The sequence below is a fragment of the Polypterus senegalus genome, chromosome 6, assembly GCF_016835505.1.
Source record: "Polypterus senegalus isolate Bchr_013 chromosome 6, ASM1683550v1, whole genome shotgun sequence".
Classification (NCBI taxonomy): domain Eukaryota; kingdom Metazoa; phylum Chordata; class Cladistia; order Polypteriformes; family Polypteridae; genus Polypterus; species Polypterus senegalus.
In genome coordinates this window covers 123,307,261-123,328,884 of record NC_053159.1, presented here as the reverse complement: position 1 = coordinate 123,328,884, position 21,624 = coordinate 123,307,261, and the positions used below count along the sequence as shown (strand labels likewise).

Here is a 21,624-nt window from a genome sequence, read left to right as displayed (position 1 = left end):
ATCAGTGCATGCTGCATCTGGTAAAAATAATCCACGTAGTTCTAAATTATATTGAAAGTATTTTAATTAAATAATTATTTTAAATAACAAGTACAGATGCAACAAAAACAATAGTTACATTAGTTTCAGCTATTTCCATTTGAAGAGGAAGGAGATTGATTTCTGATGGAAAACTACATCCTTAAGAGATTGATTAGGACAAAATAAACTGCTAATCTGAGTTGTCCAAGCCAATGTGGAATTGCCTTTGAAAACATTGGAAGCGACAAGTTGGCAGCCTGCTGCTTTAATTACCAGTAATACAATATCTCCACTTTAAATTGTAATTTGCTGCATGCCATATTCTGCATTTGCACTACGAGTGATCTTAAAAACTGTGAGCGTATAGAAGAAAATTCCATTACTATGGAAGAGACAGATGATATTACCAGTAGCCTTGGGGTCTATCCTGCTGGAGCAGGAGGAATTAAATTGCCCTTAAAATTTTATTTAATTTACTAGTTTAATAAGATAATCTAAATAAGCCCAGCTGGAGTAGGCCAATGCACATCATGAAGAAATTTGACACAGCTTTGTTTCATTGACTATTTTCTTGAACTCAGTTAAACAAATTAATATGTTGTGCTTGTCACATTAACAGAAAAGAGAATAAGACAAAGTCACTCTGTGCTAATAGTAACCCACATAATTTGGTACATAATCAAAGTGACTAGGTGACCTGTATTTACTCTACAAACACTTTTTTTCCAACTTATATTGATTGCTACATTATTCTCTTGTTTCACACCTCCATCACTATTAAGGTGTGGTCCTCATCATCACCAGTTTAATGGTCAGTTTCTGAGTTTACCCAAGGTAGCTCTTTGCCCCCTAAATGTTTTTCCTCCACTCTTTCTGGTTCTTGGCACCCTCTGGGATGAGGCCCATTCTTTTCAAACCACCTGACAACATCCCCCAAAGTTACTTGCTCTTCTTGTTCATCCATCCCCTCCAACTTTATCTTTATGACTTCATCTAATCATCCTTTCTGTCTTTCGCTTTATATGCCCAAACCATCTTAGTCTGTTTCTCCTCGGCACAATACCTATTACCTCACAATCAAGACATTCTCTTAACTCAGCATTCATCATCTCATCATTCTTATCTCTGTGTAATTTCCAGTCTTCCTTCACGTTTCACCTTTGTCAGCCACATCTCACTCCCATAGAATATACTACTACACACACAGCTTTCGTAAACTTTTCCTTTAAATATCAGATAGACTTCCTTATATGTCAGAATGAGTGACAACTCCCTGTATTTCTTCCATTAACCTCTTACCCTGGCTATCACTATAGTGCCGGGACCTCCATTTGCACTTAGTATATCACCTAATTGTCAGAACTTCCCTATTTTCTCTAAATCAACTCCATTGCTGATATCATAATGTCAGCTTTCAACATCAGTATTCTGCACTCCTCTATCCTCTCACACACTTTCTACAAATAAAGGCTGCACTTTCTGGCCTTCCACTACCCTTCACACCACTACATCTTTTATGCACCCACTTTGTCAAATTGTGCATCAAATTGAGTTTTTCCCAGTCTTCAGTAATCCTCCCTTCACGCACAATCATATTGTGCAGATCTGTCATAAATTCAACTCTAGGACCGTCTGCTGCCTTCAACATTTCCAACAACAATCCACTTGGGAATTTTCAGTAATATAGGGGAAAATTGTAATAATAATTATTTGTTCACTCCATGGACCATAAATACCAACATTAGATACACATCTGTCTTGTATTCTATTTACTCCATATGGCAAAGCACTTCTTTGTCAGTGTCTTGTGTTAGTTTACCTTCAAAACATTTCAGCTGTTTGTGTGTGTGCGGTTTTTTTTTGTTTTTTACTTTAGAAACACTACCTATAGCTTCTTCTTTTTATATAGCACCCACCTCAGTGAATGTTATCAGAAGACACCATATAAAGGAGAAAAGTTAAAACATCCAAGTAATGAGATGAAATACCTCAATTCTGTCAGTTTGGTGAATGTGCATAATTTGGTCCTTGTGTTGTGTCAGCAGAAGTTTTGAATATATGGTAAATAACTTAACAGGTGATTGTTAAAGTAAACAAATTAAGATGATATCCTTCAATTAGTTTCTTCAATGAGCCTTTTCTCTTACATTGTGACTGGAAAACTGAACCTATTTTGGAAGCACTGGGTGCAAGACAGGAAGTATTGCTGGACACATAGATGGACAGACCAATCCACTTGATAGTCATCAACTAATTAACTTGGCATAAATGTCTTTGGGATGTGAAGAAAACAATCAAACCCAGAAAACCTTCCATTGTCGGGCAACCGGTGCACCCTGGAATTTTCTTGGGGCGCCGCGAAAACTTTTCTAAAATATTTAAAATTGCTAGTGTTTTTGAACTTTTGGTTGATTAAAAAGATAATGTTTTAAAAAAAAGATTTTATGTTGGAAAAACAGACAACGGAACACTTACGGAAATTAAGTCTAAGAAACGCGAGAGACTTCAAATGATCGACAAGGAAATGCGCGTCTGTCTTTCGAAAATTGATCCTTGCATCAATCTCATATGTGCTGAAAAACAATCTCACCGTTCACTTTAATTAAATTTAAGATTTATCCTTTGATTCCTTTATTAATAAAATGTCTTTCAAACTTGTAAAATTAACTGTTTTTATTGGCGATTGTCCATAGATTGTGTCGTCATGACTTTATTTATGGGCAGTCCCTCAGGTGGGCCGTGAAATAAAATTTTTGGATTTAGTGCGCTGCAACCCGAAAACGGTTGCCTTTCACTGCCTTAGAAGGACATGCAGATATGGTGCTGAGAACTGAACTAAACCCAGATTTCAAAATGAAGTCAATTACTATAAAAACAATGGCATCTCAGGCCTGCAACATGCTCCTATATGTATAACAAACAGACTTGAAAACACCATCAGAGGCTAAAAGTGGGGGATGCAGGCATGTAAAGCTATTGATTAGTTTTAAAGAAAGAAATCAGATTAGCAAAACAGGCAAGGTAGGAATTCTTTTCAGTTTTCCTTTGGCCTTCTTTGCCCAATGCCTCTAAATGAAGTACCATTAGAATCTAGTTTCTTTTCATTTACCCAATATTGCCACCTACTGTAAATCCCAAAGTGGAGTACACAGCTGTTTTGGCACACAAGCCACTCTTACCTATTCTTATTTGGCAATGCACCTCAGCAGCTGCTTTCTCCAAAAGCTTCTCCAAAAGCGCATGGGTCGCACCTTCTAGTGACCGTCTCTCAGTATCACTCAACTTGGAATAAGACTGTAAGCAGATGAGTAATAATTAGAAAGTAAGACTGAGACAACCCTGCTCAAAGAATTCCATCTCATTTACTGACACAACTCCTTCTTTATTTTTGACCCGGCATAGCTTTCGAAACCCAAAACACTGGCTCAGCAAGGCAGCACTATTAACCACTGTGTCATCCTGTAATTCATTATGTATGCTATATATTTTTTTTTATCTTGCCACTATCAATTGCATGCTTCACAAAGTACCTTCTTAAGCCATGTTGTATGAATGGTGCAGTATAATATAAAGATAAACTAACTAAAATTCTTCCTATTTCAATTTTTATTGTTGGGTGAAGGAAATGTGTGCCTCTAAACACTAATGTCTGCCTGTAGTGTTGTGATATGTCATAGTCCTATTAGATACATCTCTAGATAAATGACTAGACCTCTTGTTAAATTTAATGTTTGTGAAAGCAACTAAACTAAGCAATATGAAATACAACGTAATTGTTTTGCTGCTTACCAGGGGACTAGGCCAGTGGGGGGATTCTCTGAAATACTTCCAAACAAAGTGTTCTCCAAGGATGCTGAAAATTAAATGACTGTGTTCGGGTTGCTTCAGTTGTCTCTCAACTTCCCGGGCAAAGGCTGGGCCAAGCTTATCATACACCTTTAAAATGAGGAAAAATTAAAACTTGGTGAAAATTTCAGTTATTTTATAGAATTTATTTTGAACACATGCACATGTGCATACTGCATGTATTCAAGATACCACTGGAAAGGATCTCAGTCTTATAGTCTTAGAGCATACAATTCTACCCCTGAGGTCTATTTGGTTGGACTTTTTAAACTTTACAAGAAATATCGCATAAACAAATAAACCAACAAATAAATAAATAAATAAATAAAGAACACCCTTGATCATCTGACTGGACAAAACCTCATTACATGTGAAAATAAACCACCAGTAGCTCTTAAACAATAATCTACTTATCCGGCCAATTAAATTGGTTACCACAGAGACGTATTGAGTTTGAATATAGCACATGTAAAAATAGTGTGGTGATCCAATTGAGCATGTAAAGGGGCAGAGAGGGTAAGAGCTGATGACTCAAAGGTGAAAGATAACCAGAACAACAAGGAATCAATCTGACTGCAAGCCAGTATGTGTTATGAATGGCAAATACTTTCTTGCAGGCCCCACTATGAGCTACTATACATCTTCTTTTGGCTGCTCCCGTTAGTGGCTGCCACAGCAGATCATCTTTTTCCAATAGTAAATATATATTCATACAGAATTCTCTCTTTTTTCCAGGCCATAACACCTTGTGCTTTTTTAAACTCATCTTGTGAATGAAGAAGAAACCGCACTCTATTTACGGTACCTCACTCACTAAAATAGTTATTTTATTAAAAGTTTCTTTTTGGCAGAGGACTTTTCCTCATGGGATTTAAACAGTGTGGATAATTTATAAATCTTTCATATATTTAATTAACTTGCTTGAAAAAGCCTGAACTGATCCAGCAACCTGGAAGTGTAAAGTTCAGGGGAAATTAAATAGCATAAGATTGGGGATAGGAACCCTAAACCAACCCTATGAACACCACTAAGAGAAAGCAGGCAAAATGTCCTAAATTTAGATTCCTATGGTGGTATGACAGAGGTCCCTGGGAGTTATGGAGAACAGGCCAAGAACAAGAACAGAGCCATATTGATCACATCAATGAGATTACTGCTCACTAATGTGACTGAATGAATAGAAAAACTGAGAAGGAGGAGAAGTCAGGCTATTTCAGGTACCTTTCATGGAATTCAAGTGATCTCCATGAAATTCATGAACAGCTGATACCATGGCTAATAAGTAAATAAATAAAAATAAAGGTTTTTAGAAGAATGATCTGATCAGAGCAGTGCAGCTTGAATTCTATTTTCCTAGCTGTTTCTAAAATAACATAAAGTCAAGACTGGGGTACTTCAGCTTAACTGCTGCTTGGTACCTTGTTTTATGGATTTGTATGTTACGGTACAAAGAATAATTTTATCACAAACATTTTGTATGTCCTAAAATTTTATTGAAGAACAGAATTTCATAAATTTTCAGCCACAAACATACTCATTCACTTCATAATTTTACAACATCATGCAGAATTGCAGCTCAAAGTGCTTCACAATTGACAAAAGACAAATTAAAATAGAAATTGAATTTAGAAATATGAAATTACAATTTAATGTTGTAATCAAGTCTCCATTTCCTTAAAGCAGATTTTGCATTACACAACTTCTAATAGTAGGGTATGTCAGATTTACCAACTGCAGTTGGTTGCATCACTGGACCATGCCAATTTATTCCTTATCATTACGTTATATGCATTGTGTCTCCAGGTAAGCATTCATTGGTGGCCAGCTCTCATGCACACAAAGTCTGCCCCATGGCAGAGGGCAGGAAGTCATGTTCTAGTTAGACTGAGCTGCTGGGCATGTCGCATTACACAACTTGCTTAAGATAGCATATCACCAACTGCCTCCAACTTGGTAAGATTATGTAAATAACATCTTACCAAGTGTATCTAAATAAAAGCTAAGACTGAAAATCACTGATAAAGTAGCATAATGTTATATGGCTTTAAGATGAACAGATTAATCTCCTTTTATCTTTCCACATACTTTATACTTAGCAATCCCAGAATTAATCTGTTTGCTCTTCTATCAATTTTCTCTAAAGCTAGCATTAGTCCTTCTTATGATAAGGAAACCAGACTATAGCCAGTAATCCAGATATGGCCTAATAACATATGCGTGTGACGACAGGCTGACAGTTGTGAACCAGATTTTTCCTTCATGAAGTGAAACTTTACTTTACTTGGTTTGGTTTTATATCACTAGCATGTGTCTTTCTCCACAAAAAAGTTAAAGATGACCATGACCTTGCTAGTCTCCACACCGTCTACATTAAACTGCAGGAGCAGTCAAAGAGAAGTACAGCAGTGCAAGCAGAGCAACAGGTTCATGGTGCTGTGCCCTTTCATATATAACAATATTGTCAAACTCTTACACTCTAAATGGCTCGGTACAGGGCTGTGTGATCATTTAAAAATCTTTCACTATATCATACGGGTGAAGTATGCCACACACCGGCACAGACAATACCTTGTTTGTAAGCGATAAGTATCGACTTCACACTCCTAGTAATCAAACTGTTACAATATTTACGGTTGACTGTTAATCTGGTATGAAATCATGCATGTGGTGTTTCATACACTTTCACAAAAGATTTTGAAAAAGTTATAGTAATTATTCTGCGCAAGGAATACCCAAGTGTTATGCATCAATCAAAAAGTCCCCATCAAAAGATTTCAACCAATGCAATGAACTCTAATGCCCACTGAGAAAACACGAGTCATGTGCTCTTGTATATTAGTTCACAAAACAACATCAAATATCTACAAGTGACACATCACTACTAGATCACTAGCAGATTCTCCTGATCAAAACAAGTTCAAGCATATCATTGTACAATGTATCAATCATGAGATATCCTCCAAATAAGAGGAATCGTGAGGCCATCATTGGCAAGTACCACCTCCCTTTTTCAGGTCATTAACTCAATAGGTCACAGACTCGCAAAACCTCATACTATTGGATGACAGCGACCTAGATGTCTGCAAGAATATATGGACATAATGAAATACAGCTGAAGGTGTGCATAATGAAAAATTACACTATCTGAAGCAGAAGCAAACAATGTAAATGGTTTAATGTAAATGTGTAGGTGGAGTGAGGAGGGGTACTTTGGTGCAAGAGTGCATTAGGGGATTGGGTTCAGAGTTCACTGTTTAATGTGCAATAAAATTGTTTTAAACCTGAATCCCTGTGAGGAGAGGTTTTGGATAGGAGTGTGGAACCCATGGTGCCAAATGCTGTAACTATTTATTTCTTTGAGTTATCAGCATGAAACTTTAGACAGATACAGTTGTTTTGTCTGGGAACACCTGAGACGTGTTATCCTGGCATTACTAGTACATGAGATGTACTGTATCAGAAAACTAAAATTTGACAATATTACTGTGAGCGCCTTTTTATTGTCTAGCAGCAGTTTTTAAGTAATGGAAAGTTTAAATTTGACACAAACACAGATTCTGTCAGATTTGAGAAAAATTGACTGTTCTGCCTTTATTATTTGAATAATAAGGCTACATTTAGGAGATGGAGAATGCTGAAAATTATAAGATGTGTTTTATCAATCACCAGTAAGAGTGAAAAATAATTAAAAAGGTCTTCTATGAGAACATATATTTTAAAAAAAAAACATAAAGCGGATCTCTTAATAGGCTTTTTGATTACGATTGTATCACTAATCTAAAAAGGGAAAGGCAAATCATCTAATGTGTAAAATGTTACCTGAAGCAACACCCAAAAATGTTGTCATTTACATTAATAATAATAATAATAATAATAATTCTTTGCATTTATATAGCACTTTTCTAACTTTTCAAAGCGCTTAGCAATTGCAGGTTAAGGGCCTTGCTCAAGGGCCTAACAGAGCAGAGTCCCTTTTGGCATTTATGGATTTCAAACCGGCAACCTTCCGATTTCCAGTGCAGATCCCTAGCCTCAGAGCCACCATTGCCACTTGGGCCAATGTTGCATTAAAGAAAGAGCTCTCAGGAAAATAACAAATGTTACTGATCTTTAAATGAAAGATTTTAAGAGTACTCATGTTGTGAATTTCTATCTTATGACTCAGGGTGTCAGGAATCACCTCTGTGACTCTGTCAGACCGAATTCTAAAGGCATGCTGAAAGCCACAAAGAGTTTCCTTTAACACTAGAATTAACGAAGCCTATGAAAAAACTTGTAATCCCGGCCCACTTTAAATTCCTTCGCACCTCCCTGTCAGTGTCTTTTGTGTTGTAAATGTGTCGATCAGAACAAGCAGCAAGCAGCCTGCTATCCCACACCCCCAACCACCGCAGCTCAATTCGCAAAGAAGGTTCTCAGTGTTCAAAGTGTTTATCTTGGAGTGAAGTGCTGGAGTTGTAGAGGGCAAATAATATATTGTCATTTGGAATACATACATTTCATGCGTGTTCCATGTTTACAACAATCTATGTAAACATATCGTTAAAACAGAAACGTTTTTATGTTTTAGTAATAATTGATAAAATGTAGACATGATGTGTGTAATGTGTGAAGCCTGGAGTCCAAATATCAAATAAACACTTTCACAAAAGGTGCAAGTATAACAAAAACAAGTGCGCTTTTATTCAAGAATATAACTGAAGAAAAAGAAAGCAGATTAGGGTAGACTTGCATGGTGAAACGGTAAGAAATGCTGACTCCTAATCAAGAGGTTGCCGGTTTGAGAGATCAGCTGCCTCCTAAATATACTGTTTTGAGTAGTGAGCTGCTCTTATTGTTAATATTATAAAATAAAAACATACATTTGATTTGTGTCTGTAACAGCCGGTATAAATTTATAGTACAGTACTTATATACTTATATAAAGTTATCGTTGTTTTTTTTTTTTGTTTTACTTTTTCAGTCACGTTCATGCTCCCACACCACTCCCCCAAACCCCGATCTGACGCTGTTTTCTGATAAAGGTGTGGTATAACAAACATTTTTTTTTGTTATACCACCTCTTTATTTCAAAACAGTGTCAGATCTTGTGCATGAATGAGACTGGGACTGGGAAAACTGTGGATGTGGGTGTGAGTGGTGTGCGTGACTGAGAATGATTGTGGATGTGATTTTTTTTTTTTATTCAGTTTTATTCTTGAGTGTTCCTGCTCACGCTAAATTAGTATGCACCTTCTGGTCCATGATGTCAAAGCCGCACTGACAAAAAGAGCGAAATATATGATATTTGTAATAATTCATTTTATTAATCTGTATAGTACATTTCAGAAAACACGTTGCATTAATGCAACATTATATCCATTTGCATCCATTCATGCGGTTGTAATCAGTGACCGCATTTGTTTTTTTTTTTTTTTCCTGACCTTGCCCAGTCTCCACATTTTTGGTGCATGGTGGTGTGTCTTTTGTATTCCAGGAGATGCAGAAGACAGAACAGTACAGAGAGGTCATTTCTGCGCTATATACAATCATCAAATTCAAATGTTAACAGTTCCCACACACCCAAGGACCTTTCTTGAGGCAGATTGAAAACTTAAGTGAAAAATTAAGAAAAACGTACTAAGTAATTGCAACACAAAAACTGACAGAAGAAGAGAAGAAGCGGGCCGCTAGAGGGGAGAAAGGAAGAGCTGCTCAGGAGGCAGCAAGTGCATCAGCCTCTGAGCAAACGAATGCTAAACGTACAGAGAAAGAGGACGGAAACTATGAGTCAAGTGTATTCACTGCACGTTATTGTGAAGTACGTTGTTACTGATATAAAACAATAATTTTAATGCAATGAAAATATAAAAAACACCCCTAAATACAGCAAACCCTGACTTGTACTAAGAGGATTCTGAGAAATCATTGACAATGTCCAGCATTTAACACTTATTTTTGCTGTCAGTACACTATCTTGGAATACTACTCTATTTCAAACTCATCTGCCACTCAGTCAGTAACTACAGTTAGGTCCATAAATATTTGGACAGAGACAACTTTTTTCTAATTTTGATTCTGTACATTACCACAATGAATTTTAAATGAAACAACTCAGATGCAGTTGAAGTGCAGACTTTCAGCTTTAATTCAGTTGGTTGAAAAAAAAGATTGCATAAAAATGTGAGGCAACTAAAATATATTTTTTAACACAATCCCTTTATTTCAGGGGCTCAAAAGTAATTGGACAAATTAAATAACTGGAAATAAAATGTTCATTTCTAATACTTGGTTGAAAACCCTTTGCTGGCAATGACAGCCTGAAGTCTTGAACTCATGGACATCACCAGATGCTGGGTTTCCTCCATTTTAATGCTCTGCCAGGTCTTTACTGCAGCGGTCTTCAACAAGTGAAATGCATGCTCAATTGGGTTAAGATCAGGTGACTGACTTGGCCATTCAAGAATTTTCCACTTCTTTGCTTTAATAAACTCCTGGGTTGCTTTGGCTGTATGTTTTGGGTCATTGTCCATCTGAATCATGAAACGCCACCCAATCAATTTGACTGCATTTAGCTGAATTTGAGCAGACAGTATGTATAAGTATGTCTCTGAACACCTCAGAATTCATTCGGCTGCTTCTGTCCTGTGTCACTAATTCTGTCTTCCACTAGTTATTTAAGCATACAGTAGATATTATCTTAGGTATAGTTTGGCTTAGGCTTGTTGTGCTAATTGCTTGCTTTGAGCACTGCCTCAAGGGTATATGGGGGCATCTGCTATGCCAGTTCATACAGAATATAAGATACTCAAACCTTAGAATGTTTTAGCAGTTGTGACTTGATCCCAAAAATGTTTTCATTTTGCATGAAATCTTATACATTTACCTCTGTTTTTGTCTTACTAAGACTCTACTTCTGAGCCTCAAGTTAAAATGTTTCACTTTATAGAAGGGTTTAAATGGGCAAGACAGGAACGCATTAAATGCCTAATACCATAGGTGTCATATAAATGATGAAGATCAAAACTGATGAACCCCTTATGATGCTGCCACCTGGTAGGTACAATTCATAATGCAATTCCAACCAAAATCATCAATAAACTCAATTTAACATTGTCCAATGATTAAAAAGATACACTTGGGGAAGGCCATCTGACCCAAATTGTCACTTTTGCTCCCTGAACACCTCAGGTACATTTATGCATATGTTTTGGGACTGTCCTTATGTGTTTAGTTTTTGGTCTGGGGTGTCTGATTTTCTTATTTCTGTTCTCTCAATTAGCATCCCTTTGCCTCTCCATATTTTCCTACTGGTACACTTTACTTTATTTATGTGTTATCCAGCAAAAGTTATTTATGTTAGAGACAATTGCTGCTAAAATTGCCTTTGTCCTCAGCTGGAAATCTTCTGATTGTTCACCTTTTTTTCTGTCTGGAAGTATTCCTTTCACAATCTGATTCTTTTGGAAATGTCAGAGGTGAGATATCAATGGAGCATCTGGCTCTTATATTGACAAACGGATGGATATGGTACAGCTGGTCCGAGCACAGATGTACCCAGGTCTTGGTTACAACCCTAATCCTTTACTCTACTTCTCTATAATGGCTTGATGCTGTGCTGTTCCCTCATTTGCTGTTCCTCATGGGCTCCTTTATTCCTTTGTTTTCACTAACAATTGTAATGTAGCAGGGTTGGGTTGGGTTGGGTGGTGTTATGCGATGGTAGGGATGGGGGTGGATGCCGGGAATGGGATTTTACCTTATTGTAATTCCTATCTGAATGGCTTAATGTTCCCCTTTAAAGTGTTTGCTTGTATTTCAGTAAAAATTTGATCATAAACAAAAAAAAAAAAAAAAATCACATGGCAATTACTTGGCACATAAAAGTTTTTGAATCAATAGCTTCTCACCAACATGCCAACTCACCTTACACTCCGTCCTTTGTACTTTATATGATGAGGTCTGACTGCTTCACTCTGTTATTTTTTTTCTTAGTTTGGTGGATCTTTACTAGTTCTTTGTTTCATTTAAGTACACTGAGTTTTAGATTAAAACCCTAACCCCATAAAGCTAACCCTGCATTGAAAGAATTCACCTTGTGTGTCTCAGTGGCTTTGAAAAATGTTTTTTAAGACTGAAACCTGTGGGAAAAGCAGGGTCACAATATGGCACTTACTTTGTTCTGTATGATGCTAACAGAAAACTAACACAAATTAAAATCCCTAATAAACACTCTTTTTCCTACCTTATGCCACACTTTTCCAGGAATAAGTGTCTCCTCGAGGCATGAATCTAACCAGGGCTCCCCAAAGCCATGCTTCCCCCACTGTGGGCTTTGCTGAATTTTGCTGTCCATTGTATTAAGTCAGGAGATGCTGGAAAGATGACAGGAAAAGAAAATATTACTGTACTGTACTGTTTTTATTTAAGAAGATACAGGATTGAAGATAAAAAGGAAGAAGACAGAATATATGAGGTTTAATAATAATCATGATTCAGAGGTTAGCCTTCATAGAGAACTACTGAAAGGACTGGATAAGTTTCAATATGTAGGTAACATTTTAAAGAGTGGTAAGACCAGAAATGATGCATGGAGCTGAGACACAGGAAGTAAAGGGAGCACAGGAGAAGAAGAAATTAAATGTGGCAGAAATTAAAATGTTGAGATGGATGTATGGAGTTACAAAAAAGGACAGAATAAGAAATGAGACAATCAGAGGTAGAACGAAAGTGGTTGAGATATCTAAGATATTTACAAGAAAGTAGGTTGAATTGGTAGTTGAAAAGAGAGGAGACCAAGGGTAAAGAAAAAGCGTATGATGAGTTGTGTGAGAAGTTGGACACCAAGGAGGGAGAAAAGGACCTGTACCGATTGGCTAGACAGAGGGACCAAGCTGGGAAAGTTGTGCAGCAGGTTAGGGTGATAAAGGATAAAGATGGAAATGTACTCACAAGCCAGGAGAGTGTGTTGAGCAGATGGAAAGAGTACTTTGAGAGGCTGATGAATGAAGAGAACGAGAGAGAGAAGAGGTTGGATGATGTGGAGATAGTGAATCAGGAAGTGCAACGGATTAGCAAGGAAGAAGTAAGGACAGCTATGAAGAGGATGAAAAATGGAAAAGCCGTTGGTCCAGATGACATACCTGTGGAAGCATGAAGGTGTTTAGGAGAGATGGCAGTGGAGTTTTTAACCAGATTGTATAATCGAATCTTGGAAAGTTAGAGGATGCCTGAGGATTGGAGAAGAAGTGTACTGGTGCCGATATTTAAGAATAAGGGGGATGTGCAGGACTGTAGTAGCCACAGCATGAAGTTATGGGAAAGAGTAGAGGAAGCTAGATTAAGAAGTGAGGTAATGATTAGTGAGCAGTTGTATGGTTTCATGCCAAGAAGGAGCACCACAGATGCAATGTTTGCTCTGAGGATGTTGATGAAGAAGTATAGAGAAGGCCAGAAGGAGTTGCATTGCGTCTTTGTGGACCTGGAGAAAGCATATGACAGGGTGCCTCAAGAAGAGTTGTGGTATTGTATGAGGAAATCGGGAGTGGCAGAGAAGTACGTAAGAGTTGTGCAGGATATGTACAAGGGAAGTGTGACTGTGGTCTGCTGTAGGAGTGACGGATGCATTCTAGGTGGTGGTGGGATTACTTCAGGGATCGGCTCTGAGCCCTTTCTTATTTGAAATGATGATGGACAGGTTGACAGATGAGATTAGACAGGAGTCCCCGTGGACTATGATGTTTGCTGATGACATTGTGATCTGTAGCGATAGTAGGGAGCAGGTTTAGAAGACCCTGGAGAGGTGGAGATATGCTCTAGAGAGTAGAGGAATGAAGGTTAGTAGGAACAAGACAGAACACGTGTGAAAATGTGAGGGAGTTCAGTGGAGTGGTGAGGGTGCAAGGAGTAAAGTTGGCAAAGGTGGATGAGTTTAAATACTTGGGATCAACAGTACAGAGTAATGGGGATTATGGAAGAGAGGTGATATCAGCAAGAGTGAAAGGGATGGTCTACAGGGCGGTAGTGAGACCAGCTATGTTATTTGGGTTGGAGATGGTGGCACTGACCATAAAACAGGAGGCAGAGTTAAACATGCTAAGATTTGCATTGGGTGTGACGAATATGGACAGGATTAGAAATGAGGACATTAGAGGGTCGGCTCAGGTTGGATGGTTGGGAGACAAAGTCAGAGAGGTGAGATTGTGTTGATTTGGACATGTGCAGAAGAGAGATACTGGGTATATTGGGAGAAGGATGCTAAGGATAGAGAAAAAGAGGAAGGCCTAAGAGAAGGTTTATGGATATGGTGAGAGAGGACATGCAGGTGATGAGTGTAAAAGAACAAGATGCAGAGGACAGAAAGATATGGAAGAAGATGATCCGCTGTGGCAACCCCTAACGGGAACAGTCAAAAGAAGACGAAGAAGGTTGAATTGGTATGGACATGTGATGAGGATTGACAATGGATATGTGTGCAAAAAATGATGGACATGGTGGAAATGGAAGTTCAGGAAAAGAGAAAGAGAGGGAGCTCAAAGTAGGAATGGATAGATAAAGAACATTTGAAGGAAAAGGGATTGACTACGAAGGTTGATCAGACACATCGAACACACATAAAAGCAGGAAAAGATAAAGAGGAAGAAGATGATAAAAACTGAAAAACTCAAATGAATAAAAATATAATTTCATCAAATATAGATTCTCATGCTATATTTATTAAGAGACTATGAGCCTTCCTTATTCTGTAGAATTTTACCAAATACACTTTAAATTGGAAGCTGGCTAAAGTACTGTTTTGGTATAAGTGTCAATCAAAATTAATATTTTTTCACCTTGGTTTCAATTTCCATCTGCTTTTCTAGTAGTAACAGGATTATCAGGCCCGACATGGTCCACAACCTACAGCAGTAATCTCTAGGTTCTCCTGGAGTATTTCCAGATGCTCCCAGACCTGCTATTTTGCAGACTGCTCTTGGGTTTCCTTATGTTGGACTGTACCTAGTACATTCTGTGGGGGCCTCCCAGGACCATGATCACTAAATTAATTTTAGTTTATTTCTATAAACAGTAAACAACCACTTATAAGCCTGGCATACACCAGTGTCCAATACTGTAGATGCCTCAACTACCTTACTTTGTAAGCTCTACTATGAGAAATCCTCAGATTGTCAAATTCACCACTCAGTCACTCCTTCTAGAGGAGCCTAATTTCAGCCACCTATGTCCATAATCTTCATCTTTCAATAACTTTGCACAGCTCATTTCCATAGTTGTGTTTTGGTGATCTGTATACCGAAAGCTTTGCTCAAGGATTTAGCTTCCACATCTTATTTACGTTAATCAATCATCATCATGTATGCTGTGCATCGCTCTTGAGGAAGACCCAAAGGTGCCTAAACTCAGATAACTGGAAAAGAACCCTGACTTCAAACATAAAGGTATGGATTTTAATGTAGACAACATAATGCTCAGTGGCAAAACATCTTGTTGGCTGAAGAAGGTCACAATTGGATGAAGCGAAAGGACAAAATAATCCACAATCAAAAATAATGAAACTCTCAGGTACGGGCTATGCTATCAATGAAAGTCATGCCTTGAGGATAGTTCTGCACAGATTAATCTTAAGATCATTAGGGTGGGCACAACTCTCAGCTGTTAAGAATTTACATTATTAGCTTTTTGCTTATATTGGTTTTGATTTTGCGCATTTAAAAGATTGTTTTCTCTTATTTATTAATTTTGTCATTCTAATGATGTCTTTGTGGTGCTGTCTTGAGATTCATTATTATTTTAGATGGTTGCAACCATGTTGTGTTTAACAACTACATTTGTTACTAGGCATGTGATTGAGGTTTGTTATCATATGTTGCCATTGCCTCAGTTCCTTCAAGGATTGCACACATTTTTCAGTATCCTTGCTCTGAATCAGAAAACTAATACAAACCTTCATAGTATTAGTAAGGTCTGTGTTAGGGTCTTTTCAGTACAAATCTTTCTTTTTTGCCAGAGTATGTTTCTGGTTTTGCCTTTTTGTTTTTTCAAACAATCTCAATGCTACTCCTGTATTTGACCTCAGCTTGTTTTCTGACTTTGGTTCTTGCTAGCTCTTTCTGTTTTCTGATGTCTTATGATCTATGGCATTTAATAATGTGCATTGTTTATTGCAAAATGACTGTAACACACCACACAATTACAGCCTCTAAAAGGCATGTAAAACTGGACTGTGGAATTCAAATTGGTCCTCGTGATTGTAGATTTTGGCTGGAGAGTATTTCCCTTCACGCTGACAAAGGTTTTTAATGGGGGTGAGGAGTGGAGTGCCTCTCTAACTTGGTTACCTCACTGAAACCCCCTTATTTTGAAACTGTCTTCTCAGTCTAGCAATCCAAAACGTTTGTTCCTCTTTTCATTGCACTACTGAAGCGGTAAGTTAACCATGACACATTAAAAAAAATCTACATTTCTGGCTCTCACATAAATGTTAAGAACTATTAACAACATTCATACAAACTATTATTATTAACTAGCAAAATACCCGCACTTTGCAGCTGAGAAGTAGTGTGTTAAAGAAGTTATGAAAAAGAAAAGGGAACATTTTAAAAATAACGTAACATGATTGTCAATGTAATTGTTTTGTCACTGTTATGAGTGTTGCTGTCATCAAGGATTTGATTATCATTATTTCTTTCAATCAGGTTCGTATTTGGAGGATGTGTTGTGTTCAAGTTACATTCCGTGTTTGTCAACCGTTGTAAAGATAACCGGTTTCATTCATCAATTCCTTTCTTACTGCATCAATAAACAGCTCGTCTTCCTCTTTATTTGAGACATCACACACTGCATGCATGGGTTTTTTTTACACTGTCTTCCTTTAGCTGGACATTGACTTTTTCCACCGTGTGCTTTGTTTCCGCAGTACATTAGTTGCACTTATGAATATGCTTGTATGCGTCACTCGCTTCATATTCTTTTGCTGCATTCTTAATTGTGTAATGCATTTTTTGTTCAGCGCTCTTTGAAGCTCTTGCTTGTTCTCTGCGTACTGCGTTCACAGTCAGTTCACGCGAGCCGCTCGGAGTACATGCATTGAAAGTTCTGAGCTGTGCTTGTGCTATCTCGTGCGATGTCCATGGCTTTATTTAATGTTAGCTAAGACCCGGCACTTAAAAATTTCTCTTGCAGTTTTGCTGAGTTTGTGCCAAACACCATCCTGACCATCTAATCTTCGTCTGCATAAGCACATTCCTTCACCCGCGAATATTTAGCGGCAGAGTGTTTCTATTGGATTGCCGCTGATGGACGGTCTTATATGGGCAGGCACTCAATTACGTGGGAGGCGTGAAGATAAGAGATGCAACTCCACCTCACACGGCGACCGAGCTGCAGGCTATGGCCAGTATACATGTACATAAGTAAGTTCCAGTTATGACTGTTGCGCATAGAATTTTGCAATGAAACCTGCCTTACTTTTGTAAGTAAGCTGTAAGGTATGAGCCTGCCAAATGTCAGCCTTCTACCTACACGGGAAGTTGGAGAATTAGTGAGGAGTCAGTCAGTGAGGGCTTTGCCTTTTATTAGTATAGACTAGCAAAATACCTGCACTTCGCAGCGGAGAAGTAGTGTGTTGAAGTAATGAAAAAGAAAAGGAAACATTTTGAAAATAACATAACATGATTGTCAATGTAATTGTTTTGTCATATAATATACACACACACATATAAACATATATATATATACATATATACACATATATCCACATATATATACATATACATATCTACATATACACACATACATATACATACACATATATACACACAAATACATATATATACAGTATATACATACATATCTACATATATACATACACACACACACACACACACACACACACATATATATATATATTGTCAGGGATGCCAGGGGCAACGACCCGGCCGCGACGCCGTGAGGGACAGGATGTGGGTCTGCGCCCACCCTGGATCATGTGGGGGCCACCACTCTGGTTGCTTTGGGGGCCACGGGTTGAGGGCATGGAAGCCCCACCCTGCAGGGGCCCGTGGTCACCGCCAGGAGGCGCCCCAATGCCTTGGGGACCTGTTACCTCAGCACTTCCGCCACACCCGGAAGTGCTGGGGGGAAGATTTAAAACGACACCGCTGAGCTGCCGGGAGAACAGCCGGCACTTACGCCACGCTGGGGCGTGGCCAACGGGGGAGTGTTGGGAACACCTGGAGCTCATCCAGGACATGGATAAAAAGGGGCGTCTCCCTTCATTCAAGGCTGGAGTCGGGTGGAAGAAGGACGAGGCACGAGAGGAGTGTGGAGGCGGCCCGGAGAAGAAGGCATTGAGTGGCCAGGACTGTGTGTTGGGGTTTGTGTTGTGCACGGACTGAGTCTGAGTGACACTTATTTGTAAATAGTTGTGTAAAAATAAATGTGTGGTGGTGAAAATCAACATGTCCGCCTGTCTGTGTCCGGGCCGGGTTCACAATATATATATATATATATATATACACTGTAATGGATGGCCGGCCATTTATCCCGGCCAATACCCCAAGCGCCAGGTGGAGCCCTCCTTGCAGCGAGGAGGTCCCCAGAAGACCAGCAGGGCATCATGGACATTGGAGTTTTTATGCAAAGCCCTGCTGGATGCCGTGGGGGCCACAGGAGGGAGCTGCAGGGAGGACCGAGGGCTTCTTCGTGCCCTGTGACCCGGAGGTTCGTCACAGGAAGAGCGACGGACTTCCGGGTTGAAGAAAGGGACGATTTACCCTGACCCGGAAGGGAAAAGGACTTGTGGACTATTGGGCAGAAACACTTCCGGGTCAGGAGGTATAAAAGGACTGTGGGAACTCCCAGACAACGAGCTGAGCTGGGTGGAAGGGTGGCAACGCGTCTGGGAGCTGGAGGATTGGTTATTTGTTTATTATTGTATTATTGTGAGATTTATGAGTATTGTGGAGGAGAGTGTGCTTTGTGCACTGTGGAAGAGAAATAAAGTCAACATTTGGACTTTTACCTGGTGTCTGGAGTCGTGGACAGGGGTTCAAGGGAGCGAGGGCGCCCCCTATCGTTCACAACACTCTTTGGGGTGCGAGCAACTGTTGCTGGGCGTGCCAGAATCCATCAAGGAAGAAAAATGAAAAACATTATTTGTACAAAATCTTAATTTATTTATCCATTCCTAAATAATTAAATGGGCAGGCTATTTCGTATCAGTGCAATACGCTGCTTGTTAAAACGGATGACTCCCGCTCTTACGTGCAAGTCTGCGTGGATATTATGAACTATCGTATCTGTTCAAGTTCTGTTTAAATTTTAAACAGAAGGAATTTTTATTTAGTCGACAGAAATATCTTTGGTAGGAATGTAAGTTAAATGTAGGCATCATTGCATAAATGTTTCTTCACCATACAAATGTAAAGAGTAAATTTGCCTTACATTCCAACCAAAGATATTTGTGTCGACTAAATAGAACTTGAAAAGATATATTTTTTCGAATGTGATCGCGCAATTCGGATCGAGCTGATGCGCACCAACGCATTGAGTCCGCGTGCTATTGTGGTTTCGCCTGCGTGCCTCAATAAGTCACCCTCCCCTCGCTCTTAATTTTTTACCGTTCATCTAATGAATACACTGAGTATGGCTTTACCAAAACAATCATTGATGGCAGATAAAGTATCCATCTATACTAATAAAAGGCAAAGCCCTCACTGACTGACTGACTGACTCATCACTAATTCTCCAACTTCCCGTGTAGATAGAAGGCTGAAATTTGGCAGGCTCATTCCTTACAGCTTACTTACAAAAGTTGGGCAGGCTTCATTTCGAAATTCTACGCGTAATGGTCATAACTGGAGGCTATTTTTCTACATATACTGTAATGGAGTTGAGCTCGAAAGCCGTGGGGGGCGGAGTTTCGTGTGACATCATCACGCCTCCCACGTAATCACGTGAACTGACTGTCAATGCAGTACGTAGAAAATCAGGAAGAGCTCCAAAAAGTGCTGAAGAAAACATGCATTATATAATTGAGAAGGCAGCGAAACAATAAGAAGCGAGCGAGTGACATATACAACCATATTCATGAGTGCTGCTACTTCGGAAACAAAGCACGATGTAAACCTAAAGTTTAAATTAAGTTCATAGACAGGCTGCCACTGGCGTTTGTCATGCCCACGGGTAATGCGGGATACAAGTTTAATGAGAGGACGCAGGATATAAACGAGTTTTGATCACTTTGTAACTAAGTTAAAATTGCAGGTGAAGGGCTGTGCTTATGCAAATTCCGAGAGACTGTGTTTGTGGGGGATTGACAGTTAAGGCAGGTGGGGGAGTCACGTCATCATCTCCCCTCCCATTCACCTCATTTCACTCTGAGCTGCGCTCTGCAGCTAACGCAGTGTTACGACTTTGTGACACTGCCACCAAATACTCACAGAAAAATCCACAAGTTAATACACACGCTGTCTCTAGAGTTTCTCCACACTGAATCCTCCAGGCGCTACTTACAAAAGGTTACATTGACAATCGTGTTATGTTATTTTTAAAATGTTTCCTTTTCTTAGCACTAGCACAGCTGAGAAGCTTCGATGTATGCGCTCCATAGCGCGTTAAAAAATCACGCATTTAATCACACTTTGCAATACAAGCAAAGGGGAACTTATGTCAATGCATGATTTCCTGGTACACCGATTACATTGATCAGCGCTTCCCGATTCATTTTACCCTCGCACCACCTTAGTTTGAGTAGTATGAAAAAATATGAGGTTAACACAGAAAAACAGATCACCAATTAAAGCTTTATGAATAATCGATTTGCCATCAATAATTGTTTTGGTAAAGCCATCCTCAGTGTAATCCTCCTTCCATTTTATAATTTTTCCGCTACTAGCCATGATTAAATGAACGATAAAAAAGTAAGAGCGAAGCGAGGGTGACTTATTCAGGCAGGCAGGCGAGAGCTCAATAGCTCAAATTTGGATATAAGTAGGTTCTATTTAGTTGCCAGAAATATCTTTGTTAGGAATGGAAGTTGAACTTAGTCTTTAAATTTCTATGGTAAAGAAAAAGTTATGCAATGATGACTACATTTAACTATATAAAGTCAAAACTTGTATATATAAAGTCATTCGCGAATATATAAAGTCAAAACTTGATTATATAAAGTCACTGTCGGAATAAATAAAGTCAAAACTTGAATATAGAAAGTCAGCGTCGGTATATATATTTTGACTTTATATATTCTGACGTCAACTTTATATATTCACAAAATCAATGTATTTGCCTGTTTGGCACCCCATAGTATATGTGTGTGTGTATATATGTACACATGTATGTATGTATATATATATGTATATATATGTATGTATATATATATGTATATATATATATATATATATATATATATATATATATATATATATATATATGCCAGCAAAACTCATGACAATGACAAAACAATTACATTGTCAATCATGTTACGTTATTATTAAAATGTGTCCTTTTCTTTTTACTTCTCCGCTGCCAAGCGCGGGTATTTTGCTATATATACTGTATATATATATATATATATAGATATATAGATATATAGATATGACAACAACACTCATATGAAAGACAAAACAATTACATTAACAATCATGTTACGTTATTTTTAAATTTTTCCTTTTCTTTTTCATAACTTCTTTAACACACTACTTCTCCGCTGCGAAGCGCGGGTATTCTGCTAGTTATTCATAAAGCTTCAATTGGTGATCTGTCTTTCTGCGTTAA

At 38.5% G+C, this 21,624-nt stretch overlaps 1 protein-coding gene across 3 annotated transcripts in view; it reads right to left on the bottom strand.

Moving 5' to 3' along the window:
- LOC120531533 overlaps positions 1-18,901 on the bottom strand; it is a 111,087-nt gene extending 92,186 nt beyond the window's left edge. For 2 of the 3 annotated variants that reach the window (XM_039757028.1, XM_039757030.1), the window contains exons 1-4: positions 18,869-18,900; positions 12,092-12,221; positions 3,811-3,957; positions 3,201-3,315 (exon numbers count right to left, since the gene is read on the bottom strand). In XM_039757028.1, coding sequence (XP_039612962.1) covers positions 3,201-3,315; positions 3,811-3,957; positions 12,092-12,202 — 373 coding nt within the window. In that variant the 5' untranslated portion in view covers positions 12,203-12,221; positions 18,869-18,900. Of the gene's footprint in view, positions 1-3,200; positions 3,316-3,810; positions 3,958-12,091; positions 12,222-18,868 lie in introns of all 3 variants that reach the window. The other variant, XM_039757029.1, reaches the window with a different exon arrangement.
- Positions 18,902-21,624: the final 2,723 nt, after the last annotated feature.